The 23,732-nt window shown below is 42.7% G+C and overlaps 2 protein-coding genes and 1 long non-coding RNA gene across 5 annotated transcripts in view; 2 read left to right on the top strand and 1 right to left on the bottom strand.

The window, feature by feature from the left end:
• The window catches only part of DHX29 (DExH-box helicase 29), a 46,181-nt gene extending 45,845 nt beyond the window's left edge, over window positions 1–336 (top strand). For both annotated transcript variants that reach the window (XM_007079937.3, XM_042986774.1), the window contains one exon: window positions 41–336. In XM_007079937.3, coding sequence (XP_007079999.2) covers window positions 41–96 — 56 coding nt within the window. In that variant the 3' untranslated portion in view covers window positions 97–336. The remainder of the gene's footprint in view (window positions 1–40) is intronic.
• The window catches only part of LOC107179439, a 42,444-nt gene extending 23,983 nt beyond the window's left edge, over window positions 1–18,461 (bottom strand). Inside the window, exons 1-4 of one of the 2 annotated variants that reach the window (XR_006217752.1) lie at window positions 18,328–18,461; window positions 15,033–15,094; window positions 13,779–13,850; window positions 694–916 (exon numbers count right to left, since the gene is read on the bottom strand). This is a non-coding gene — a long non-coding RNA (uncharacterized LOC107179439). Of the gene's footprint in view, window positions 1–693; window positions 917–13,778; window positions 13,851–14,397; window positions 14,539–15,032; window positions 15,095–18,327 lie in introns of both variants that reach the window. The other variant, XR_006217751.1, reaches the window with a different exon arrangement.
• Window positions 18,462–18,545: 84 nt separating this feature from the next.
• On the top strand, window positions 18,546–21,243 carry CCNO (cyclin O). The gene is made up of 3 exons (XM_007079943.3): window positions 18,546–19,219; window positions 19,836–20,021; window positions 20,540–21,243. The coding sequence occupies exons 1-3, from the start codon at window positions 18,836–18,838 to the stop codon at window positions 21,023–21,025; spliced, it is 1,056 nt and encodes a 351-aa protein (XP_007080005.1). The 5' UTR covers window positions 18,546–18,835; the 3' UTR covers window positions 21,026–21,243.
• Window positions 21,244–23,732: the final 2,489 nt, after the last annotated feature.

Here is a 23,732-nt window from a genome sequence, read left to right as displayed (position 1 = left end):
ATAAATTTGTTCACGGTTTTTGTTTGTTTGTTTTACTCAGATGACAAGATACTACAGATCATTACAGAATTGATAAAAACAGAGAATAAGAACTGAAACTGAAAGTCATGGTCAACTGCTTTAAAAATTAAGATGAAGATACAGTCATGAAATTATGTGAAAATCGACCATCCCATTAAGTATTTCAGTACTTAAAATGTTGGTACTAGCCATAACTTAAAGGTGGTGGAAAAAAAAGCACATACTTTAAACATGTGTAATTTTCTAGTTCCTTTTTAATGATGATTATTTGCAATGTATTTGCCACTACATTTACAATAAATTCTTTGGTATCATCCATGCTTTATACATCCTTATGTGCCTGCCTGTATAGATTCTGTAACTTAGTGTTGTGATTCCCTATGTATACACTCTATCCTCCAGCAGTCCTTCTCATCAGGAGAGTTTAGACCTTCTTGACCCAGAAGAGAAAATGAGCTTCAAAAGCAGTTGTAATGTAATTAAATTTCCATGAAAAGGAACAGCTTCAGAAGTCAGTTATTTAATATTTGATAATCAAAGTTAAAACCTAAATAAGTATACAGTATTAATAGATGCTATCTATCCACTAAGCATAAAGATGCAGTGCTAGAGAACAGGCAGGAATGGTTAATGCTACTGTTAACTTTGGGATGGATAGCTTATACCATTTACCTTTTCATATCAATGACCTTGAATCCTTGTTTGCACTCATAATTGGTAAAGTCAGTAAATGTGAGATAGTACTTGGATATTTTTTAGTGGCTTCAGTTGTTTCACTGAGAATCTTTTGAAACTCCATTTTGATTATGTAGAGGAATTTTCCCTTCATTTCTTATCAAGATTGTGGAAGAACTTCAAATATAGTCCTGTGTAGACCAAATGGCAGGAATTCTATCTGAAGGACAAAAGATTAGAATAGGAATCTAGTCCAAATGCTGGACTCATCATAATAGGTACTCAATATTTGTTGATGAGTGAATAAAAGAAGCTGTGACTTTCACTTTATGTGCAGGTGGAAGTAAAAATAAAATTAGAGATTGCTACTAAGTACTAACTTTCTGCCTGCAGTGTGATAAGGGAATTGAGAGCAAGTCAAATATGAGTGCAGTTTGGAATCACTAGCTAGTGCCATTAATAGAACTGGAGATGTCAGAATAAAGCGTTAGTTTATATGCTGGAGGAGGATCAGTTTGTGACCTACGGAGACTGGAGTCCTACAATAGAACTAATGTTTCCCATCACCTGAGTGTGCAAGCTAGTGCCCAAATGTTTTTTAGATATTAACTCATTTAATCCTCACAACAACCATCACAATAGGTAGTTCATTATACCCTTTTTACAAATGAGGAGACTGAGGCACAGGTAAGTGAACTAACTAGCTCCAGATCACACTGATAGTAACTGGGCCAAGAACCATTTAAATTTCCGAAATGTAACCATTATTCCTTTGAAAATGTCAAACAGTAGCATCAGGATTAGGGCCAAAGGGCCCTCACCCATCACTTGGACCCAGGTCACCATCATCTTTCACCTACATCACTGTGGTAATCTCCAAACTAGGCTCTCCCCTTCTTACTCTTCTATAATCCATTCTCCTCCATCACTTTAAGAATAATCATCAATTTTTTTTTTTTTTTTAAATTGTAACTCCAGTATAGTTAACATACAGGGTTATTTTAGTTTCAGGTGTACAGTATAGTGATTCAACAGCTCTATGTATTAGTGCTCATTGTGACAAGTGCACTCCTTAATCCCCATCACCTATTTAACCCATTCCCTGACCCACCTGCCTTCTGGTAACCATCAATTTGTTCTCTATAGTTAAGAATGTGTATTGTGGTTTGTGTCTTTTTCTCTTCTTTTTTGTTCCTTAAATTTGACATGAGTGAAATCGCATGCTGTCTTTCTCTGACTTCGTTCATTTAGCATAATACCCCCTAGTTCCATCCATGTTGTCACAAATGACAAGATTTCATTCTTTTATGGCTGAGTAGTACTCTGTTGTGTGTGTGTATACATGTGTATACATACACATGACCTACAAATTTCTAAATGATCTGTACCTTACAACTCTCCAACCTCCTTTTCTCCTGTCCCATTTCTCACAGTGCTCCAGCCACACCAGGCTCCTTTTGAATCCAACTGGCCTTTTCAACATTTGCACATGCTCTTCTCTGCTGTAAAGTACTGCTTCTGTTCTTTACCAAACAGAACTTATCCTGCATCATTGCTGTCTCCACAGACCACCCTACTGACTACCTCACTGACCACTCGTCCTGAAGTATATCTCCCCTTCCAATTGTTCTTACGACACAATACTTTCCTCAGCATGTAACATCTGGTTTTTGATTTCTCCCACTAGACTATATGCTGCACCATGACGGTGTCACTCATGAATGTATACTGAGTACAATGCCTGGCACATACAGGCATTTAGTAAATGTCTGCCAAATGAATCATTGAGAATGAGGGAAGTGAGAACAAGGAGTCAAATAAAACCGCAGCTTCTTATGGAAGTCAAGAAAGATAATTAAGGGTGGCAAGGAAGGACATGGTCACAGGTCTCACAACCACCTACACATTCAAAGACTGACTAGGATGTATGGGACTCAGAGGCTATAGTTGATTCTAGAGAATGGATACACAACAGGATTAGCAAGGAAAAAAGACATCACATAGACTCTGGCAGAATCTACACAGGCTTCCCATACATGTTGTGCAGTCTTTCTACCCACAGAAGCCCAGTTGAGACTCAGAGTCCAAAAGTATTTTTCTGGAGGTTGCTCATGTAGGCACAAAAATCAAAACTGTAACTATCAAAATTCCAGACTCCCAGAAGAAAAGCAAGCATTCAGTGCCCCAAGCAGGCAAAACAGTGTTATCTGAAAAACATGCAACTTTTCAAAAGCCAAGCTCCCAGGCTCCAGCCAGGAGCCAACTCTGCAGGCAGGCTCTCCTAAAGATAGCAACCTGGGGGCTGCAATGTTAACCCTCCATACACACAAAGCCTAATTTTTAGGTAATGAATACAAACTCAAAGGCTGGGGCACCAAATCAGTATTCTTTACAGATATGATGAAGAAACAAGGCTAAGAGGTTGAGGAATGAGATATTTTAGGATGGGAAGATCCTCACTGATTTGCAGACAAAACATATAACCAACAGAGAGACTAAGAATAATATTAGTATGAGGGGTGCTTGGCTCACTCAGTGGGTAGAACATGCAACTCTTGAATTCAAGCCTCAGGGGCATGGAGACTATTTAAAATATGTGTGTGTGTGTGTGTGTGTGTGTGTGTGTGTGTGTGTGTGTAATATTAGCATCAGAGAGAACCCAACAAAGAACTAAACAAGATTATCAGGAACAAGTTGGGAAGGCTTTTTGGCTTTCCTCAGCAATGAATGCTTAGGATCTTGAGGAGATGAACAGATAAAGTCGATAGTGGGCATCTTTTGCTTTCAGGTGACCATGAGATCTTAGAATGAAACAGACTGTCTCATTGAATCACTGTCCAAAAATGCTTACATAAAGGCAAACGGCACTAGAAGAGAGGCCATGGACAAGGAAAACGGAGAGGCTGAGGAATTAGAAGTCAGAATCTAATCCTAATTCATTGTGAATAAGTGAAAGGTAAGGAGGGTGATTAAGAAAGAGAATGTCAGAATTTATGTATGTATGTATGTATGTATGTATATTTTGAGAAAGTGCATGCATGCATGAGCAGGCGGGAGGTGGGGGCAGAGAAAGAGGGAGAGAGAATATAAAACAGGCTTTGCACTGTCAGTACAGAGTCCGACACAGGGCTCAATCTCACAATACGATCATGACTTGAGCCAAAGTCAGGAGTAGGATGCCTAACTGAATGAGCCACCCAGGTGTCCCAACAATTTCAGGATTTAAAATTTGAGATGTAATTGTTGCAATAAGTAAACCTAATGCTGGTAGACAACAAAATAGACATGGGTATCACAGAAGATAGGTTCAGAAACAGGATGATCAATATGTTGTTTTATCAGTGTGGACACAGGAAAAGGATGGAGAAGACTAGGCCAGTGCTATTGTGCTATGGTTGGTGGGAAAGCAGCAAAGTGCCGGACCTTAAATACAGGGCCCTAGAGATACACGGTGGCAGAAAGGAGGCAGAAGGGAGGGAGGGGATCGTATGAGAAAATGGCATTCTCTTCAGGTAAGAAGTTGTTGAATCCTGGTAGTGGTATAGGAATATTTCAACCTCTTCTCAAGGTACATCAATTCTTATGTTCACAAGTAGAACAGTCTTAGAGAAGATTAGCTGGAAGGAAAGGAAACATTAAAGGAAAGCAGATTTCTATTAAAAACTTTTTTCCAGGGGCGCCTGGGTGGCTCAGTCGGTTGAACTTCCAACTTCAGCCCAGGTCACAATCTCAAGGTTTGTGAGGCTGAACCCCACATGAGACTCTGTGCTGGCAGCTCAGAGCCTGGAGCCTGCTTTGGATTCTGTGTCTCCTCCTCTCTCTGTCCCTCCCCCGCTCATGCTCTGTCTCTCAATAGTAAATAAATGTTTAAAAAAATTTTTTTAAGCATTTTTTTCCATTAAAAATTTTTTAGGGGCTCCTGAGTGGCTCACTTGAGGGTACAAGTTTGGCTCGGGTCATGATCTCGCAGTTTGTGCTTTGAGCCCACTGGGCTCACTGCTATGAGCACAGAGCATGCTTCAGATCCTCTGTCCCCCTCTCTGCCCCTCCCCTGTTTGAGCTCTCTCATAAATAAAACATTGAAAAAAACTGGGGGGGGGGGGGCACCTGGGTGGCTCAGTCAGTTGACGGTCCGACTTCAGCTCAGGTCATGATCTTAAGTGATCTTATTTTTTTAAGGGCTCCTGGGTGGCTCAGTTGAGCATACAAGTTTGGCTTGGGTCATGATCTCGCGGTTCATGAGTTTAAGCCCCACATCTGGCTGGCTGCAGTCAGTGCAGAGCCTGCTTAAGATCTTCTGTCCTCCTCTCTCTCTGCCTCTTCCCCGCTTGTGCTCTTTCTCAAAAATAAATAAATCTTCAAAAAAATTTTTTCAACTGAACATTATGTGATAAGCACTGAACTAAGAGCTTTATTATATTTTTGTTTAGTCCTGACAAAAATCCTAAGGGGAGACGGATAATTTATTTCCAATTTATAGATGAGGAAATTGAGGCTAAGAAGCTAAATTTTCTGAGGTCACTCAGCTAGTGAGGAAAAATGAAAAGACCATTCAAAAATAATCTGAGCAGTATATAGGCATAAGGATAGATGTATAGATCTATGGAACAGTATTGAGAATTCAGAAATAAACCCACCCATCTATGGTAAGCTGCTTTTTAATAAGCGTGCCAAGACCATCAATAGATAAAGAGCAGTCTTTTCAAGAAATGATGCTGGGACAAATGGTTATCCATATGCAAAAGAATTAATTTGGACCCTGATCTTATACCATATTCAAAAAATTAAGTGCATCATAAAGCTAAAAGTAAAAACACTGGTTCTTCAAAGGACACCATCAAGGAAGTAAAAAGTCAACCCATGTAATGCAACAAATTATGTGAAAATCCTAATAAAGGACTTGTATTTAGAATATATAAAGAAATGTTACAAGTCAATGGTAAAAGAGAACCCAATTAAAAAATGAGCAAACTAGGAATAGAAGGAAATTACCTCAACATCATAAAGGACATAGATGAAAATCCCACAGCTAACATCATACCGATGTTGGTGAAAAAGCTCTCACTCTTAGATCAAGAATGAGCAAGGATACCCACTCTAACCACTTTTATTCAGCATAGTACTGGAAGTACTAGCTAGAACAACTATACAAAAAAAAGAAAAATAAAAGGCATTCAAACAAGAAAGGAAGAAGTAAAATTATCTCCATTTGCAGGTGACATATCATATGTAGAAACCTGTTACCTCTCTCTCTCTCTCTCTCTCTCACACAAACACACACACACACACACACACACACACACACACACACAGTTAGAACTAATATTCAGCAAATTTGTAGGATTAAAAAAATTAACATCTAAAAATCAGTTGCATTTTTACATACTTAACAAAGAACAGTCAAAAAAAATTTAAGAAAACAATCCCATTTGCAATGGCATAGAAAATAATGAATTATTTAGGAAGAAGTTTAGCCAAGGAGGCAAAAGACTTGTGTACTAAAACACTGCTGAAATAAATTAAAGATGACACAAATAAAAGGAAAATAAATGCTTATGGATTGGAAGACTGAGTATTGTTCAAATGTCTATACTACCCAAAGCAATCTACAGATTTAATGCAATCCCTATAAAAGTCCCAATGGTATTTTTTACAGAAATAGAAAAAACAATTCTAGGGGTTCCTAGGTGTCTCAGTTGGTTGAGTGTCTGACTCTTGATTTCTGCTCAGGTTGTGGGATAGAGTCCATGTCAGGCTTGTGCTGAGGGTGAGGCCTGCTCTCTCTCTCTCTTTCTCTCTCTCTCTCTCAGGTCATGATCTCATGGTTTGGGGGTTTGAGCCCCACATCAGGCACTTATAGTGCAGAGCCTGCCTAGGATTCTCTCTCTCTCCCTCACTCTAACCCTACCTGACTTGTGCTCTTGCTCACTCTCTCTCAAAATAAAAAATTAAAAAAAATTATCTGTCTTCCTCTGCCCTTCTACCCTCCTTGCACGCTCTCTAAAATAAAAAAATAGGGGCGCCTGGGTGGCGCAGTCGGTTGAGCGTCCGACTTCAGCCAGGTCACGATCTCGCGGTCCGTGAGTTCGAGCCCCGCGTCAGGCTCTGGGCTGATGGCTCGGAGCCTGGAGCCTGTTTCCGATTCTGTGTCTCCCTCTCTCTCTGCCCCTCCCCCGTTCATGCTCTGTCTCTCTCTCTGTCCCAAAAATAAATAAAAAACGTTGAAAAAAAAATTTTAAAAAAAAAAAATAATAAATAAATAAATAAATAAAATAAAATAAAAAAATAATAGGGGCGCCAGTCCGACTTCGGCTTAGGTAACGATCTCGCAGTTCATGAGTTGGAGCCCACATGGGGCTCTGTGCTGACAGCTGAGAGTCTAGAGCCTGCTTCCAATTCTGTGTCGTCTTCTCTCTCTGCCGCCCCCCCATTCATGCTCTGTCTCTCTCAAAAATAAATAAAAGCTAAAAAAATTTTTTTAAATAAAATAAAAATTTTTTAAAATAAAAATTAATAAAATTAAAAATTAAAAAAACAATTCTAAAATTTATAATGGAACAACAAATGACCCCAAAAGCCAAAACAATCTTGAGGAAAAAGAACAAAGCTGAAGGTCTCACACTTCCTGATTTCTAAACATTACAAATCTACAGTAATCACAAGAGCATGGTATTGGGGTACCCAAGACAGACATATAAATCAACAGAACAGAATAGAGGGCACAGAAATAAATCCACACCTACATGGTCAAATGATATTCAAGAAGTGTGCCAAAACCAAACAATGGGGAAAGGATAGTCTCTTCAACAGAAGCTACTGGGAAAATTGGATATCCATATGCAAAAGAATGAAACTGCACCCCATCTTACATCATACATAATAACAATCAATTCAAAATGGATTTGGGGCGCCTGGGTGGCTCAGTCGGTTGAGCGTCCGACTTCAGCTCAGGTCATGATCTCACGGTCTGTGAGTTTGAGACCCGTGTCAGGCTCTGTGCTGAATCTCAGAGCCCAGAGCCTGCTTTGGATTCTGTGTCTCCCTCTCTCTCTGCCCCTCCCCTGCTCATGATCTGTCTCTCTCTGTCTCAAAAATAAATAAAACATTTAAAAAATTTTTTAAAAAATGGATTAAACACTTAAAGCAAGATCTAAAACTGTAAAGCTCCTACAAGAAATGTAAAGGGAAAGCTTCATAACACTGGTAATGGAAATGGTTTATTGGATAGGCCACTAAAAGCACAGGCAAGAAAAGCAGGTAACATCAAAGTAGAAAGTTTCTGCATGGCAAAGGAAACAATCAAAAGAGATAAAAGGCAACCTATGGTACAGGAGAAAATATTTGCAAGCCATGTATCTGAAAAGGGGTTAATATCCAAAATAAGTACTCCTACAACTCAATAACAAAAAAACAAAAAAAACAAACAAAAAACCCAACAACAAATAACCCTAAATTATCTGATTTTAAAAATGAGCAAAGGACTATGAATAGACATTTCTCCAAAGAAGATATAAAATGACCAGTAAGTATATGAAAAGATGACCGACACTGCTAACCATAAGGGAAATGTAAATCAAAACCATAATGAGGTATCACTTCACACCCGTTAGGATGGCTATTTAGAAAATAATGACTGTTAGCAAGGATGTTGGAAGTGCAAACTTTGCACACTGATGGTAGGAAGGTAAAATGGTGCAGTTGCTATGGAAAACAGTATGGAGGTTCCTTAAAAAATTAAAAATAGAAATACCATATGATCTACCATCATTCCCACTTCTGGATATTTATCCAGAAGAACTGGAATCACAATCTTAAAGACATATTTATACTTTCATGTTTCCTGCAGCATTATTCACAACAGCCAAGTAGAAACAACCTAAATGTTCAATGACAGATGAATGGATAAAGAAAAGGTGGTAAATGCATATCATGGAATATTTTTCAACTTTTAAGAAGAAGGGAATTCTGCAATATGTGACAACATGAATAAACATAGAGGACATTATGTTAAGTGAAATAAGCCAATCACAGGACAAATACTGCATGATTCCACATACATGAGGTATCTAAAGTAGTCAAACTCACAGAAACAAAATAGAGTGGTGGTTGTCAGGAGCCGGAAAGGAGGAGAAATGCGGAGCTGCTATTCAGTGGTATAAAGTTTCAACCACGTAACATAAAAAAATTCTAGAGATCTGCTATACAACACTAATACCATATGTGTGTACTTAAAATGTATTAAGAAGGTAGATCTCACATGTGTTTTTCACCACAATAAAAAAAAAAACAAAGGATATGAATAGGCTTTTTTCCCCACAGAAGATACACAAGTGGCTAAAACTCATGGAAAGATGTTTAAGAGTGTAAATAATTAGAGAAATGCAAATGAAAACCCTAACAAGGTACTTCCTCACCACTACTAATATAACTAAAAAGGCAGACAATATCAAGTGTTGGTAAGAATTTGGAGAAAATGGACCCCTCATACATTGCTGGAGGAATATAAAATTGTGCAACCACTTTGGCAAACAGTTCCTCAAAAAGTTAATCAAAGAGTCAATACATGGCCCAGCAGCAATTCCATTTCTAGCTATATACCCCAAAGAAATAAAAACCTATGTCCACAGAAAAAGCTGTACATCACCCAAAGAGCCAAAGCAATCTTGAGAAAGAAGCACAAAGCAGGAGATACCAAGCTACCAGATTTCAAATTATACTACAAAGCTGTAAGTCAAAACAGTATGGTACTGGCAAGAAAAAAGACACACAGAGATCAGTGAAATAGGACAGAGAGCCCACAAGTAAACCCACATTTAGGAGGTCAAGATGCACTTGGGGCTTCATTGGTTGAGCATCCAACTTCAGCTCAGGTCATGATCTCACAGTTCATGAGTTCGAGCCCCGTGTCAGGCTCTGTGCTGACAGTTCAGAGGCTGGAGCCTGCTTCAGATTCTGTCTCCCTCCCTCCCTTCATGTCTTTCTCTCTCTCAAAAATAAACCAACATTTAAAAAAAATGAGAAGGTCAATTAATCTATGAGAAAGGAGACAAGAATATACCATGGGGAAAAGATAGTTTCAGGAAATGGTTTTGGGAAAACTAAATAGCTACATGCACAAGAATGAAAATGGACCACTATCTTACACCATATATAAAAACAAATTCAAAATGGATTAAAGACTTGAATGTAAGATCTGAAACCATAAAACTGCTAGGAAAAAACACAGGAAATAAACTTTCTGCCATTGGTCTTACCAATAATTTTTTGACCAGTCTCCTGAGGCAAGGGAAACAAAAGCTAAAATAAAAAATGAGATTACATCAAATGAAAAATCTTTTGGACAGTGAAAGAAACCAGGAACACAACAAAAAGGCAACCTACTGAATGGGAAAAGATATTTTCCAATCATACATCTGATAAGGGGTTAATATCGAAACTATCCAACCAACCATTATAAAATGGGCAGCAGGGGCACCTGGGTGGCTCAGTCTGTTGAGCATCCAACTTCAGCTCCAGTCATGATCTTGCAGTTTGTGAGTTCAAACCCTGTGTTGGGCTCTTGGACTGACAGCTCAGAGCCTGGAGCCTGCTTCAGATTCTGCGTCTCCCTCTCTCTCTGCCTCTCCCCAACTTGTGCTCTCTCTCTCAAAAATAAATCAACATTAAAAAAATGTAAAGAAATAAATGTTACAGAAATGTATTCTGCAGAATACGGGAGAATTATGTTATAGTCTAGAATGCAATTCTAAAATACAATCTAGAATGCACAATGTCTAGAACAAATCAGATGCTTCCTAAGGGGTTTACACATATATGCCTCTAAGCTGAAACAGAAACAGCAGATATAGTAATAATACAGAAATGTGGGCCATAATGCTGAGGAACACTGAGCATCTGTCAGTCTCTCCAAAGTACTAGGAAACACTGCTCCTGAAGGATACAACTTTAACATCCACACTTGCCACATGGGAAGAAAATAAATTCAGCCACTCCATCCATTCATTTCAAACCCACATAGCTAAACAAACTTAGAGAGTGGAGCCTGCCTCTCAACAGGGCACCTAACTTCCAACAGGGCAACCGAACTTGCTACTTGCTGAAAGCTTTTGTTAACTGCAGACCCTTGGTGGCTTTTCTCATAAATTCTAAGAAATATGTGACAAGGCAGCCCTCAACAGCTGCTCTGTTTTGATCTGCACCCTGTGATTTGACATTCAAGTAGCTGCATTACATATCATGTCCTTCAGCCTTCCCCTTTGTTGTTCTTCAATAGGACCAGCTTTGCTTTCCATTTAGGACAAAGGGTTATTTCACCACAGTCTAAAGATACTAATTGCTGCCCTCTTTGTTGTCTGTGTGGTAGGGAAAGAAAAGACAGGATAGATCTTCCCTATTTAACAGAGGAGCCTGAGGTTATTTTAACATAGGATGCCCCACTGGACATTAAAAAGACCTTTCTGCAACCCGCAGCCTCATCATTTAAAATAATAAAAGTAACAATAATAAGCACAGAGATGTACTAGCTTTATCTTTCATGTGGTTGGGAAAAATTCACTGTGTACAGTGAGCCTACTTCAAATTCACCTCTTTGCCAATCACCTTGAGATAACTACTTCAGGAGAATTTAACTATCCTTATCTAAACATTTGTAGGATTCCCTCCCCACCAGAAAACACTGCTCCCCAAACAAGGACATATCAATTGAACTGATATTTTGAGAAATCTCACTTAGGGAATGGATTTGCGCAACATTAAAAGAAAAAGACATTTTCACTTGTGAACACAAGCAGCACATGAGCATTGCTTTCCAAAAGGCATCCCTCACCATCTAACTGAAAATACTCCCCATTCACTCTCCAGGGCAGCACACTCAAATTGCTGCACAGACTTACTACGAGAGAGAGAGAGAGAGAGAGAGAGAGAGAGACACACACACACACACACACACACACACACACACAAAGCAAGAGCTGGGGACAGGCAGAGAGGGAGGGAAAGAGAGAATCCCAAGCAGACTCCGTGCTGTCAGCGGAGAGCCCAACACAGGGGCTCCTATGACCTGAGCCCAAATCGAGAGTCAGATGCTTAACCGACTGAGCCACCCAAGCACCCCTGATATCATTTACATTTTGTTCACTGTTTTACTTTCAGCCTCTCCCCTCCCATTCTGTGCAAGCAGAGGCCTTGTGTATCCTATCCACTGCTGCAAACCTAGAGCAGTGCCCAGTACTTAGTAGGCACTTGTTAAATAATGGCTGTGAAACGGCAGAGAGAGACAACTACAGTATTTAGGTACAGTGATATTCTAGTAACAGATCTTTTTTTAAAGATCCTTTATTGGTTTGTTTTGGATCTACTAATTAATTTAAAATGCACGTTCACACCAAGAATGGAAGGTGGAAAGAAAGCTGAACATTTAAACAACCTATCAGTCACTGCTAAGGTACAAACCCACCCATTTTTTTCCCCTCACTCTTCAGCTCAGCTGCCTTTATGAGACCATCTCTTCACTCTGAGCAAGGCTGCCAGATAACCAAATTTGCCCTCTCCCGACAATTTAAACTTGTTTATTCAGCACCAGTGCTCTCTGTGAGAAACTAAGTCAACTGTCACTTTCTCATGTCATCACCTCCTAAGAGGTGGCTGGTTCACAGAAATCAGATACAGTCTGTGGTCATCACACTCCAAATGGCTTCACACTTCTCTTAGCGTTGAAGCCTTGCTTCTTTTTCCCTAGCTCAACTTGTGCCTCCTGGCACATGCTTGGGGTAGGGAACTCTGCCTGCCTTGCTAAACTACACCACAGAGCCTCCAAGTTTATCACAAAAAGGTCCAACCAGCTCTGACCCGCTGGGCTCCTCCATCTTTTGTGGACTCTATTCCCTCAGCTTTACTCTTCTTTCTAAGCAGTGGCCCAAGGGTGGACTCAAAGCCTTTTCTTGGTTCTCGCTTAGCATTTAACGAACATAGAAGAGCATAAGGATGAATGTCCAGGCTAGAATCACAGACTTGGGTTTAAATCCTAATTTTCTGCTTACTAGCTGTGTATCTTCAAGCAAGCACCTGATCCTCTCTAAAAATTCTCTCATTTGTAGAATTGGTAAAATAACTGTACCTCTTTCGTACGGTTGAAGTGATGGTTAAATGCTACAATAAATAAAAGTGCAACATAACAAGACCTAAGAAGTCACTGAATGCTGGCAATAACAAGGTCCTATGTGATCTGGCCCCATGACCTCTCCCACCTCATCTGCTGCTCTCCTTTTCACTCCTACTCCAGCTACACTGGTGTCCTTGCTGTTCCTCCACATGGCAGACCTGCTCATGCCTTAGGGCCCCTTCATCACTATTTTCTCTGGCTAGGATGCTACCCCCTCAGATGTCCACATGGCCAACTCCCCCATTTCCTAGAGTTCTTCGCCCAAATTTTTCCAGTGAACTTTAACCAATGTATTAAATAACGCAATCTGGGGCGCCTGGGTGGCTCAGTCGGTTGAGCGGCCGACTTCGGCTCAGGTCATGATCTCACGGTCCGTGAGTTCAAGCCCCGCTTCGGGCTCTGTGCTGACAGCTTGGAGCCTGGAGCCTGTTTCAGATTCTGTGTCTCCCTCTCTCTGACCCTCCCCTGTTCACGCTCTGTCTCTCTCTGACTCAAAAATAAATAAACGTTAAAAAAATTAAAAAAAAATAAATAACGCAATCTACCTGTGGCACTCCCCATGTGCCAGTCCCTGTATTGCTTGTCTCTCCGGGCACTTCCATCCCTATAAACTCCATGAAGACCGGGATATTTGTTCCGTTCATTGATATATAATCCAACTTCCAAAAGAACAGTTTCACTTATAAAGTTACAAAACTTTGCTCCCGGAGTACACAGGCCCTGTTCTACTCTATCCGCTCTTTCTAATGTCCACATATAATAGTGATCACCATTTTTCAGGACTAACCTGGGTTCCCTGTTTTCTAACTTCCAGGCCACAGGCATATGAAAAATGTTATTTTTGAAACAGATTACACACAAATATAGTTCAAAATTCAAAAGATCATGACAGTGTATAGCAGGAAGACCCTCTCTCTCTTACCTCTGTCTCCCAGGATTTCTTCCCAAAGGCAATCAATGTTACCAATTTCTTGTGTATCTTTCCAGAGAGATTCTATGCATATATAAAGATATATGTAGATATTCTTTTTTTTACACAAGTGACAATATATTTGACATTCTGCTCTGTACCTTGCTTAACACTGTATTTTGAAAATCCTTCTACATCAGTCCATAACCATCTACCTCATTCTTTTTTTTTTTTTTTAAGTAGGCTCTACAACAAGGAGCCCAACTTGGGGCTTGAACTTACCATCCTGAGATCAAGACCCGGGCTGAGATCAAGAGTTGGATGCTTAACCAACTGAGTCACCCTGGTGCCCCCTGCGTCATTCTTTTTAACAGCTGCATAATATTTTGTGTTTTAGAAGTCCCTTATTGAAGACAATCAACGTTTTGCTTTTAACAAGGATATTGTGATAAACACCTTTTTATAAAGTAATTTTGCACTGATGCAGACTAATTATCAAGGAGTGGAAATTCAGAGTTAAAGATTATGTACATTTTAAATCTTTACAGATCTTGCCAAATTGTCTTCCAAAATGGCTGTACCAATTTACACTCTCACCAAAAACGAGGTCTATTTCCCTAAATCCTCTTACCAAACGTTTGAATTTTATCAATCAGATTATGTACAATATAGTATCTCATGATGGATTTAGCTTGCATTTTTCTTGTTATGAGTGAATCATGGAGGACTGTTCCCTCCTGACACCTTGGATCTACATGGGCAATTCTACCATCTAAAGGGAAAGGAGCAAAGAGAGCATCAGGCTATCACAGTCTGAAGAAAAGCTTTCAAGGCCCACTGAAGCAAGGTCACTTAGTCTCCCGTATTTCAAAAGAGCTGGGGCCTGAAGTGGCCCCAAACAGAATGCTACTTTGCTTACTACTCTTTTACTTCTTCTCAATGTCCAATTCCTATCATATATGTAGGTATATCAGCAAAATTATGGCAGTTATTATTTTCCTCAGCCACATTGGATACCAGAAATTCACTTCTCTGACTTCAAGTATCCTAAACACTTTCCAATTTGGGCACTTAACTACATTAATAGAAAACAGTCTTAAGTAAATTTAATTTTTAGTGACCAATATAAATTTTAGTGACTTAAAATCAAAAGTGAGCTCAAGGATCTTGAGGTGCTAACAAAATAGTTCACATATCTGGTACCAACCCCAACCCACCTACTCTGTTTGCTAAACAAGGTATTGTTAGTAAATGCATTCCTCCTACCTCAATCACTGTCCAAGCCCTGGGGCAGGATGAGGGTTTTTCATTGAAGATGAAGTGCCAAACTGGAAAAAAACAAAACAAGGTAACTTTAGTTCTATTATATTAATACTCTCTTGCAGGTTCCAAAAACCACACCTGAAAATAAGCAGGGTCAAATCATGGTTAATCAACCTTCATTATAAAAGCCTGGGCTTAATTAGGTCCTACACCTTTTTTTTTTTTTTTTTTTAATGTTTGTTTATTCATCTTGACAGAGAGGTGAGAGAGAATCTCGAGCAGGCTCCACATTGTCAGCACGGAGCCCAATGTGGGGCTTGAACCCATGAGCTGTGAGATCATGACTTAAGCCAAAATCTAGAGTAGGACACTTAACTGACTGAGTCACCCATGTGCCCCTAGGTTCTACATCTTTAAAGTATTTTAGATCTACCTAGTGCCTTTAAGGTGCATTGCACCCAGGTCTCAAATTAGAAAAGAGATATTAATTTTAAAGACTCCTCATAAGAAAAATAAAAAGCCCTTAACTTGGACCATATTGTTCATACCACAAATACTGCATCTAAATGGCCTCCAGTCTTTTTCCCTACAATCCATTTTCCACACATCAGCCAGAATAATCTTTTAAAACAAAAGACAGATTTCTCTCTTTGGATTAAGACCTCTTCAGTGGCTTCAGGTAAAGTCTTTAGCATTTAATGTACCTTCAAGACACTGAATGACCTTGCTGTTGAAACAGTATCATGGTGATTATGGAACAGGGAGCCAGGCTGAGTTTGAATCCTTGTTCTACCCTTTACTATCTGTGGGACCTTGGCCGAATTAATTTTCCTCTTACTCCTCAATTTTCTTATCTATAAAATGAGGACAATAATAGAATCTATCTCATAGAGTTGTCGTGACGATTAAATACTATAATAATATTCATATGGATCATAACAGTACCAGACATACAAGTTTTGGGTCAGTATTAACGATTATCTCACTTTTTCTCTCCCTTACAACTCTGTGTTCCAGCCATTCCTTATCAGGTAGACCCTAGAATGTTACAAGAGCCATAATTTCAGACCTTCCAACATCCTATTCCTTTTTGTGGGGAATTGTCACCCAAATCCCTCTTCTCTTCTTTCAAGCCCTCCACCTTCTGTCTTAGCTTAACCATCACTTGCATGGGAAGCCTTTCCAGACCAGGTCAGTTAGCTCTACCATGGGCTCCATGATACCCAGATGGGGCTGCCAGATGTTATAAGGCCCAGTTAAATTTGAATCTCAGATAAACAATAATCTTTTAGTTTAAGTATGACCCACAAAATATCTGGATATCAGATAAATAACAATCTGTCAGTATAAATGTGTCCCATGCAATATTTGAAACAGACTCATGCTAAAATTTATCTGACACTTCATTTTAACTGGGTGTCCGGTATTTTATTTGTCAAGCCTACACCCAGGAGATACTCTATCACAATAATTTTTGAAATGTGACAAGTGGTTCTTTGTTTCTCCCACTAGAGTGCCAGCTCTGTGACGGAAGGACCCCGGAAACTTTTTTCTTTTCTTAATATCTACACCCAACTTGGGGCTCAACTTGAGATTAAGAATTGCATGCTCCACCAACTGAGCCAGCCAGGCACCCCAGGACTCATGAAGCCCTCATAACTGTCTTAGACCTGGCATCACAGGCAGTCCACAAATACCAAGAAATATATCACCCATCAGTACAAAGCTCAGGTACTGCCTGTTGGGAGTTAACTACAGACACTAGCCTCACATCCACAAGTGGATAAAATGACTCTTCTGCTTTTTCACAATATCTCCAGGGTGATATTGACTTCCCAATGAAGGCTTTAAGGTGACCCCCCCTACTTCATGTTCAAAAAGGACTTTGAGTTTTCACTTATTTCACTTGACTCTCAAGCCAAGTATTAACAACCACATTTAACAAATGAGGAAACAGAGGCTCAGAGAATGTAAACAGCTAGCCCAGGATGACCAATAAATGGGAGCAACAATATTGACCCTAGAAGTTGACTTTGTGCTCCTTCCACTGTACCAAATGGCCATCTGGGTTAATAAGAAGGCTCAGAATTCCTAGGTCCTTCCTCCTCATCCAGAAAGCTTCTCAAGGAAAAAGTCTGACATCTGAGCCCTCTCCACAGATTTAACTGCTCCTCCCATAATGGTCCCCCAGCAAAAGCTTGAGAGAAGACAACAAGTCCTAGCACCTGTATCTTGAAAGACCGGTGATTCTTACCTCATCTCTCAAGTTACAAATGACACTGTTTAGGTCTATAACTAAAGACCTTGTTCAGTTACAGGGAAATAGGAGTAAAACTTACCAGAACCCAAAATCTGTCTCTTTTCTCTTTCCTGCATCTCTACGAGTCAACACCCCCACATGCAACTAAATTTCCAGGGACAGGGATTTAAATTTGATTATACACATTTCTCTGCTTTCTTCTGACATGAGGTGGGAATGGCTCAACCTGCTCTTGCCTTACCTAGCAACCTCACTTCTTGGAGTTCTTCTGGAAAGTTCATCAAACTGAGGGTTGTGGGTTTTCTGCCACTGAGAAATGCCTACAACGCTGACTAGATGCTACCTGTGCCCCTTTTCCTCAGGATACGAGCCCCTTAGGAAGGTTCTCTCAGGCAGAAGACTCCAGCTTCTACCAGGACAGGAAGCTAGGAACCAAACCAGCAGTGCCCTGAGGAAACTGCCACATCCAGTCCAGTCTTTCCTGCCTGGGCACTCCGCTTCTGGTTCCAGCTTTATTTTTTTGAGCTTCTGAAGGAGCAAAAACGGAGAGCAGGGAATAATCAAGGAGGATTGAGCTGCCCCGGGGAGCGGGTTAGAAGCTAATGACCTAAAACAGAAAAGGCCGTGAGCAATTCGATCAATCTAGCAATGCAACCCTCCAACCTTGTTATGTTCGTAACAGCTCCAGTTTACTTGGTTTGGGGTGGCAAGGGCGGAGCAAATGTTATAGGACTGCAAATCCGCAGTCGGACGTTCGCGGGGCCATTTTTTCTGGTTGATTTCAGCACTATTGCCTGCCTGGCTGGCTGGAGTAGCTCCCAGATACGTAGCGCAGAGGAACTTGCGGGGGCTCTGCTCCTCGAGAGGGGCGCAAAGAGGGATACCCGGGTCCTGGGGTCCCGCCTAAAAAATAATTACAAACGCAGTCGAATTAGAATTACTGCTTGTATGGGTTACTAAGAAAACTCCTGTGCTGACAGGATTCTAGTTGGAGGCTTCGTTTGGAGTTCGGAAGCTAACTTTTGCAAAATTACCAACCTGGATTAGAGGCTGCGTAGAAAGCGCTAGCACGTACGAGATTATCCGGACCAGGACTCGGCGACAGCCGCGGAATCTTTTTCCCGGGAGCAATTGAGCCCCTGGGCGGTACTCTGCGCTCTCTCGGCCAGGCCACCGCCCCGCCCCCACCCTTGGAGGCGCGCACGCTCAAGCTGCTAACCTGGGTTACCTGGGTAACGCAGGACGCGCGCGGAGCTAGCAACTCCCCGCTGCTGCGCTCGTACTCGAGTTAGCTCCTCCTCTCCCTTGCGGGCTGCGCAAGCCGGACGCTGCCAGCCGCTCGCTCCGAAGCGGTTCTTTAGCCGGGAAAACTCGGCCTCGTGCCGCTCAGTAATCAGCCAGTGAGAAGCCGGGGGTGTGGTAGAGGGCAGAAGCCCGCCGAGTACTTAGGGCCTCGCCGCCGATTTCGCCAGCCTATTTCGCACTTTCTTGAGGGCCTCCGGTTCCCCGCAGGTGGGGAATCACCGAGCGGCCACCAGACTGCATAATGGTGACCCCCTGCCCCACGAATCTCGTGAGCCCCGCCGCCCGGGCTAGGAGGCGGGACGACCAGAACCTCCGCGCCCCGGTGAAGAAGAACAGGCGCCCGCGTCTCCGGAGGAAGCAGCCGCTGCAGCCACTGAGCCCGTGCCCACTCCCCGGAGACTCCGGTGTTTGTGACGTGTTCGAGTCTCCCAGCTCCGGATCTGATGGTGCAGATAGTCCAGCAGCTTCCGCGGCGCTATGTTGCAGCCCCCTACCTGCTCCTGCCCAGCAGTTGGAGCAGCTAGATCTACAGACCTTCCGTGACTACGGTCAGAGCTGCTACGTCTTCCGCAAGGCGAGGGAGAGCCACTTCCACCCGCGGGAGTCGCTGGCGCGGCAGCCACAAGTGAGGCGCTGGTAGAGCGAGCTCCCCACCGCCTCTCCTCTTGCTCTTTCTTCTGCTGTTTGCTCTCCGCAGCGCCCCCGCCTGCGCTCACGGAGGTTCTCAGTCCAAGCGGGAAGGGGCTTTGGAGGACCGGGCCACCGTCCTCATTTTACAAATGGAGAAGAGTGGGGCCTAGATGGCTTAAGTGACTTGTCCGAAGTTTCCATACTGGTTAGCGGGGACACGGTAGAATGCAGACGAGTCAAGAAAGTTTCTAGGCTCGAGTAAGGACTCCTCCCGACCCCGGGCAAGCTATTTAACAATTCTGAGCTTGTTTCTTAATCTGAATAGCAGGGGCCCCTTCCTCTCACTGAATTGATCTGAGGATTACACAAGGTAATGTGTATACACACGCGGCCCGAGGGCCAGGTACGAATGTGAGCATTCCGGCCCCTTGCCCGTCCATTGCTCTCTGCGCAGCAGCGCTGCCCCGTTTTTCCCCAGTTACCAGCGCATTTACGTTTCTCCTTTGTGCCTTCCTCCAGGGAAGCTCCCTAGGTTTTTTTTGGCTGGTCCCTGACGCAGACCTTCTTTGCGCTAGGCTCAGCCGGTCCTCCCCCCACCTCCCTCCCGGCAGGTAACGGCGGAATCCCGCTGTAAGCTGCTTAGCTGGCTGATCCCCGTGCATCGCCAATTCCGTCTCTCCTTCGAATCGCTGTGCCTGGCGGTGAACACTCTGGACCGCTTTCTTACCACCACCCCTGTGGCTGCAGACTGCTTCCAGCTGCTGGGGGTCACGTCCCTGCTCATCGCTTGCAAACAGGTACTTGCACACGGGGTCTTATGGGACTGCCAAACTCTTGGCCACTCTCTGGTCACCACCTGGCTTTCCAAGTGCACACGACTTAGTGCTGGGCTTTCTGAATTAATTTTGTTATACATTTCCAAACGTATGCACCCCACAGCTTTAACTTGACAGTTTCCCCCCACCCCCAACCAACAGTCCTTTCACCCGGCCCCCAAAGAAATAGGCTGAAGTCAGTCCCAAGAGTAAGTCCCGACAGCTCTTGGTAGCCTTGTTATTCTAGTCTCCCCGGGGGGAAAAGTCTTTAAAACTTCTCAAACCTTTTTTTAGCTGGACTACTGTCCAGTTAGAGAAACTACGCTGGAACTATACCCCAGGTGATTAAAGTGGAAGTAACGCAGAGGCGACGGCCCAGCTATCTCGCTGGAAGGGATGGGGGACAGAGGGAGTGCTGGTTTTCTCCGGAATTTCATACGGGGGTGGGCGTCCGGCCCTGAATGCTGCTTTGCGGGGTCTGAACGCCCCTGTATTAACAGGTGGAGGTGCACCCGCCACGCGTGAAGCAGCTCCTGGCCCTGTGCTGCGGTGCCTTCTCCCGGCAGCAACTCTGCAACCTCGAGTGCATCGTGCTGCACAAACTGCACTTCAGTCTCGGCGCACCAACCATCAGCTTCTTCTTGGAGCACTTCACTCACGCCCGCGTGGAGGCCGGGCAGGCTGAAGTCTCCGAAGCCCTGGAGGCACAAGCCTTGGCCCGCGGCGTGGCGGAACTGAGCCTGGCCGACTATGCCTTCACCAGCTATACTCCCTCCCTGCTAGCCATCTGTTGTCTGGCGCTGGCCGACCGTATGCTCCAGCTCCCGCGCCCGGTGGACTTGCGCCTAGGCGGGCACGCTGAGGCCGCACTGCAGGACTGCCTGAGCAAGCTGCAGCTACTGGTGGCCATAAACGAAACCTCCCTGACTCACATGCTGCCCTTCCAGATATGCGAGAAGTGCAGACTGTCCCCGAAATTGAAATGAAAGAGACCTTTGGTTTCCTTTTTTATCCTAGCCCAGCTGCTGGACCTCTCCCATTGCTTTGAAGGAGTACAGTTTTGGCCCACAGAGGGGTTCAGGGCTCCTACTTGATCACGAGGTCATCCTGCAGGTTGCAAATAGTGTAGCATCTCCTTGTTTATTTATTGTCCTAAGAGCACATGAGAGATCCGAGTTTTTCCCCAATAAAAAGACTATCTGTGTTGGTTTGTCTGAATGCTAGGATTGCCCGTGTTATCTCAAGGGAAGGAAGGTGAAAGCAGTTGGGGAATAGAGGCTGTCCTTAACGATGGAAGGGTCCTGCCTCACTCTGTAGTTAGCATACCTATGTGGGAACACCAGGTCTGAGGGTCCCTTATAGGCCTGTATTCTGTGACCCTCTTATGAGGCTGAGGACTGCTCATTCCCAGAGGTCCAAAGGGAAGGTGGGATGTGAACTTGAATAGAACCCACAGCTGACAGGCCATGCTGTCTGGAGGGGCTGGGGTGCAGAGGATGCCCAGCTGGCAAGCTTTGGTGACTATACATGCCCATGAACTAGGGTAAAGCAAGAGCTACCCTGGCAACTAACAGATGTTGGGAATGAAGGCATTGCAGGCAGTTGTGACCACTATAAATACGGCCATTTACCCTGCAGTCACTTGGTTCAACAGTTTACATATGTCTTACACCTGCTGCATGTGAGCCCAGAATAACAATGACATAGTAATCATGGCTATCATTCAGTGCTTAAATGGACCAGGCACTGTGTTCAGCATTCATTATTTTAATCCTCCAATACTATGAGGCCGAGTTGATTATCCCATTTTCCATAGAAGAACACTGGCCCACATAGTGGGTAAAGAATAGTAGAGGAACCAGGATGTGAAGGCAGTTGATTGGACTCCAGAGTCCCACCCTCAGCCACACTGCTCAACATCCCCCACTTAGAGGTTTGTGGATATGCTCAAAAATAAAACCCCTTCTTCCTGAGGTAGGAGTGAGACAAGTTATCTATTCAGTGTCTTCCATTCAATAGAAACTATATAGGGGAAAAGCAAACAGCTCAAAGCAGATTTGGAGAAACTACCTTGTACGTGTTTTCACAAGCATCCTCCCCATCCTCTCCAGCACTAGGAGCACTTACTCTGAGCTCTTCAGATCCCTTCTCTGCCTCCAGGAACTTTCTCAGTGATAGGGAAGTGGTGATCCCCAAGCTGTTTGAGGAAAAGCTGGTCTGTGATGCTGAAAAGGAAAATCATATCATCTGATTCAAGTCCCAAAATATCTAGAGCCCTCAGTCGGGCTATTGAGGGTGGAGGTAGGGCCACTGGCTCTTCTACAAAAGAGTGACTTTGGGGAGAAGTTTTTACTCCATCACTCAGCCAACATTGATATGGGTGAGTTGGTGCCAGAATCATCTAGATTAGGAGTCACATATGCATGCTATTCCAGCTCTTTTTGCCACATTTTTGTGTACAATGGTTCTATTTTTATACTATGCTTTGGAACTCACTGATGAGAAATGAGTGTATTCAGCAAAATCTGGGATTGGTCTCCATGTGTAGAGATCTCCCCAAAACGCAATACTAAGAGCTCTCCTACTCTTCTTACAGATTGGGAAGTTGGATAGGGATGGAGGATGGACTGGCTAGTGACTAGGCTACTCAGGAACCAGAAGAGCCAGGACTAGGTTGTGGGAGGCTAGAGGTGTAGCTGAAAAGCTTCCTTAAAACAACAGCAATAATATTAACTTACAAGCACTAGTTGCATGACATAAATGATCTCATCTTCATAGCACCTCTTTGAAGTCAGTGTTATGCTTTTCCTTTAACAAAAAAGATTGTATTTTTTTAAAGGAATCTCCACACCCAACGTGAGTCTCAAATTCATAAGCCCAGGATTAAGAGTTGCATGCTCCAACTGACTGAGCCAGCCAAGTGCTTTTCCTAAAGATCTGGGGTTCACTGATCTGGTGGATCCTGGTTCCAATCCTCAGGCACTCTGACCCTAAAGCCAGAGCTCCTCTCCATCAGTGATACCACACCAACTCTACCTGCCTAACCTCACCTCAACTGGGTCCCCACATCTATAGATGGGTCAAAAAAGTCTCTAAGTCTATTCTAATTCTACTATTGTAGAATCATCTCCATTAGTATAAGGGATGTCTTTATTAACCCAGATAATAGATGCAAATAAAAAGGATTATGCCACCTCAAAAGAAGATTTTTGCTAATATTAGTCCGTATAAGACACAAACAAGGTATGGTCAACTAACCTTCAACAAAGCAGGAAAGAATATCCAATGGAAAGAAAACAGTCTCTTCAATAAATGGTGTTGGGAAAACTAGACGGCAACATGCAGAAGAATGAAAGTGGACCACTGTCTTACACCATACACAAAAATAAATTCAAAATGGATGAAAGACCTAAATGTGAGACAGGAAATCGTCAAAATACTGGAGAAGGACATAAGCAGCGACCTCTTTGACCTCAGGAGGAGCAATTTCTTACTAGATATGTCTCCCCTGAGGCAAGGGAAACAAAAGCAAAAATGAACAATTGGGACTTCATCAAGATAAAAAGCTTGCACAATGAAGGAAACAACAAAAATGAAAGGCAGCCTATGGGATGGGAGAAGATATTTGCAAATGACATATTGGATAAAGGGTTAGTATCTAAAATCTATAAAGAACTTATCAAACTCAACACC

Source organism: Panthera tigris, chromosome A1 (assembly GCF_018350195.1).
Source record: "Panthera tigris isolate Pti1 chromosome A1, P.tigris_Pti1_mat1.1, whole genome shotgun sequence".
In the NCBI taxonomy this organism is placed as follows: Eukaryota; Metazoa; Chordata; class Mammalia; order Carnivora; family Felidae; genus Panthera; species Panthera tigris.
Note: the sequence above shows the minus strand (reverse complement) of the source record. Positions and strands in the feature narration are given on the sequence as shown.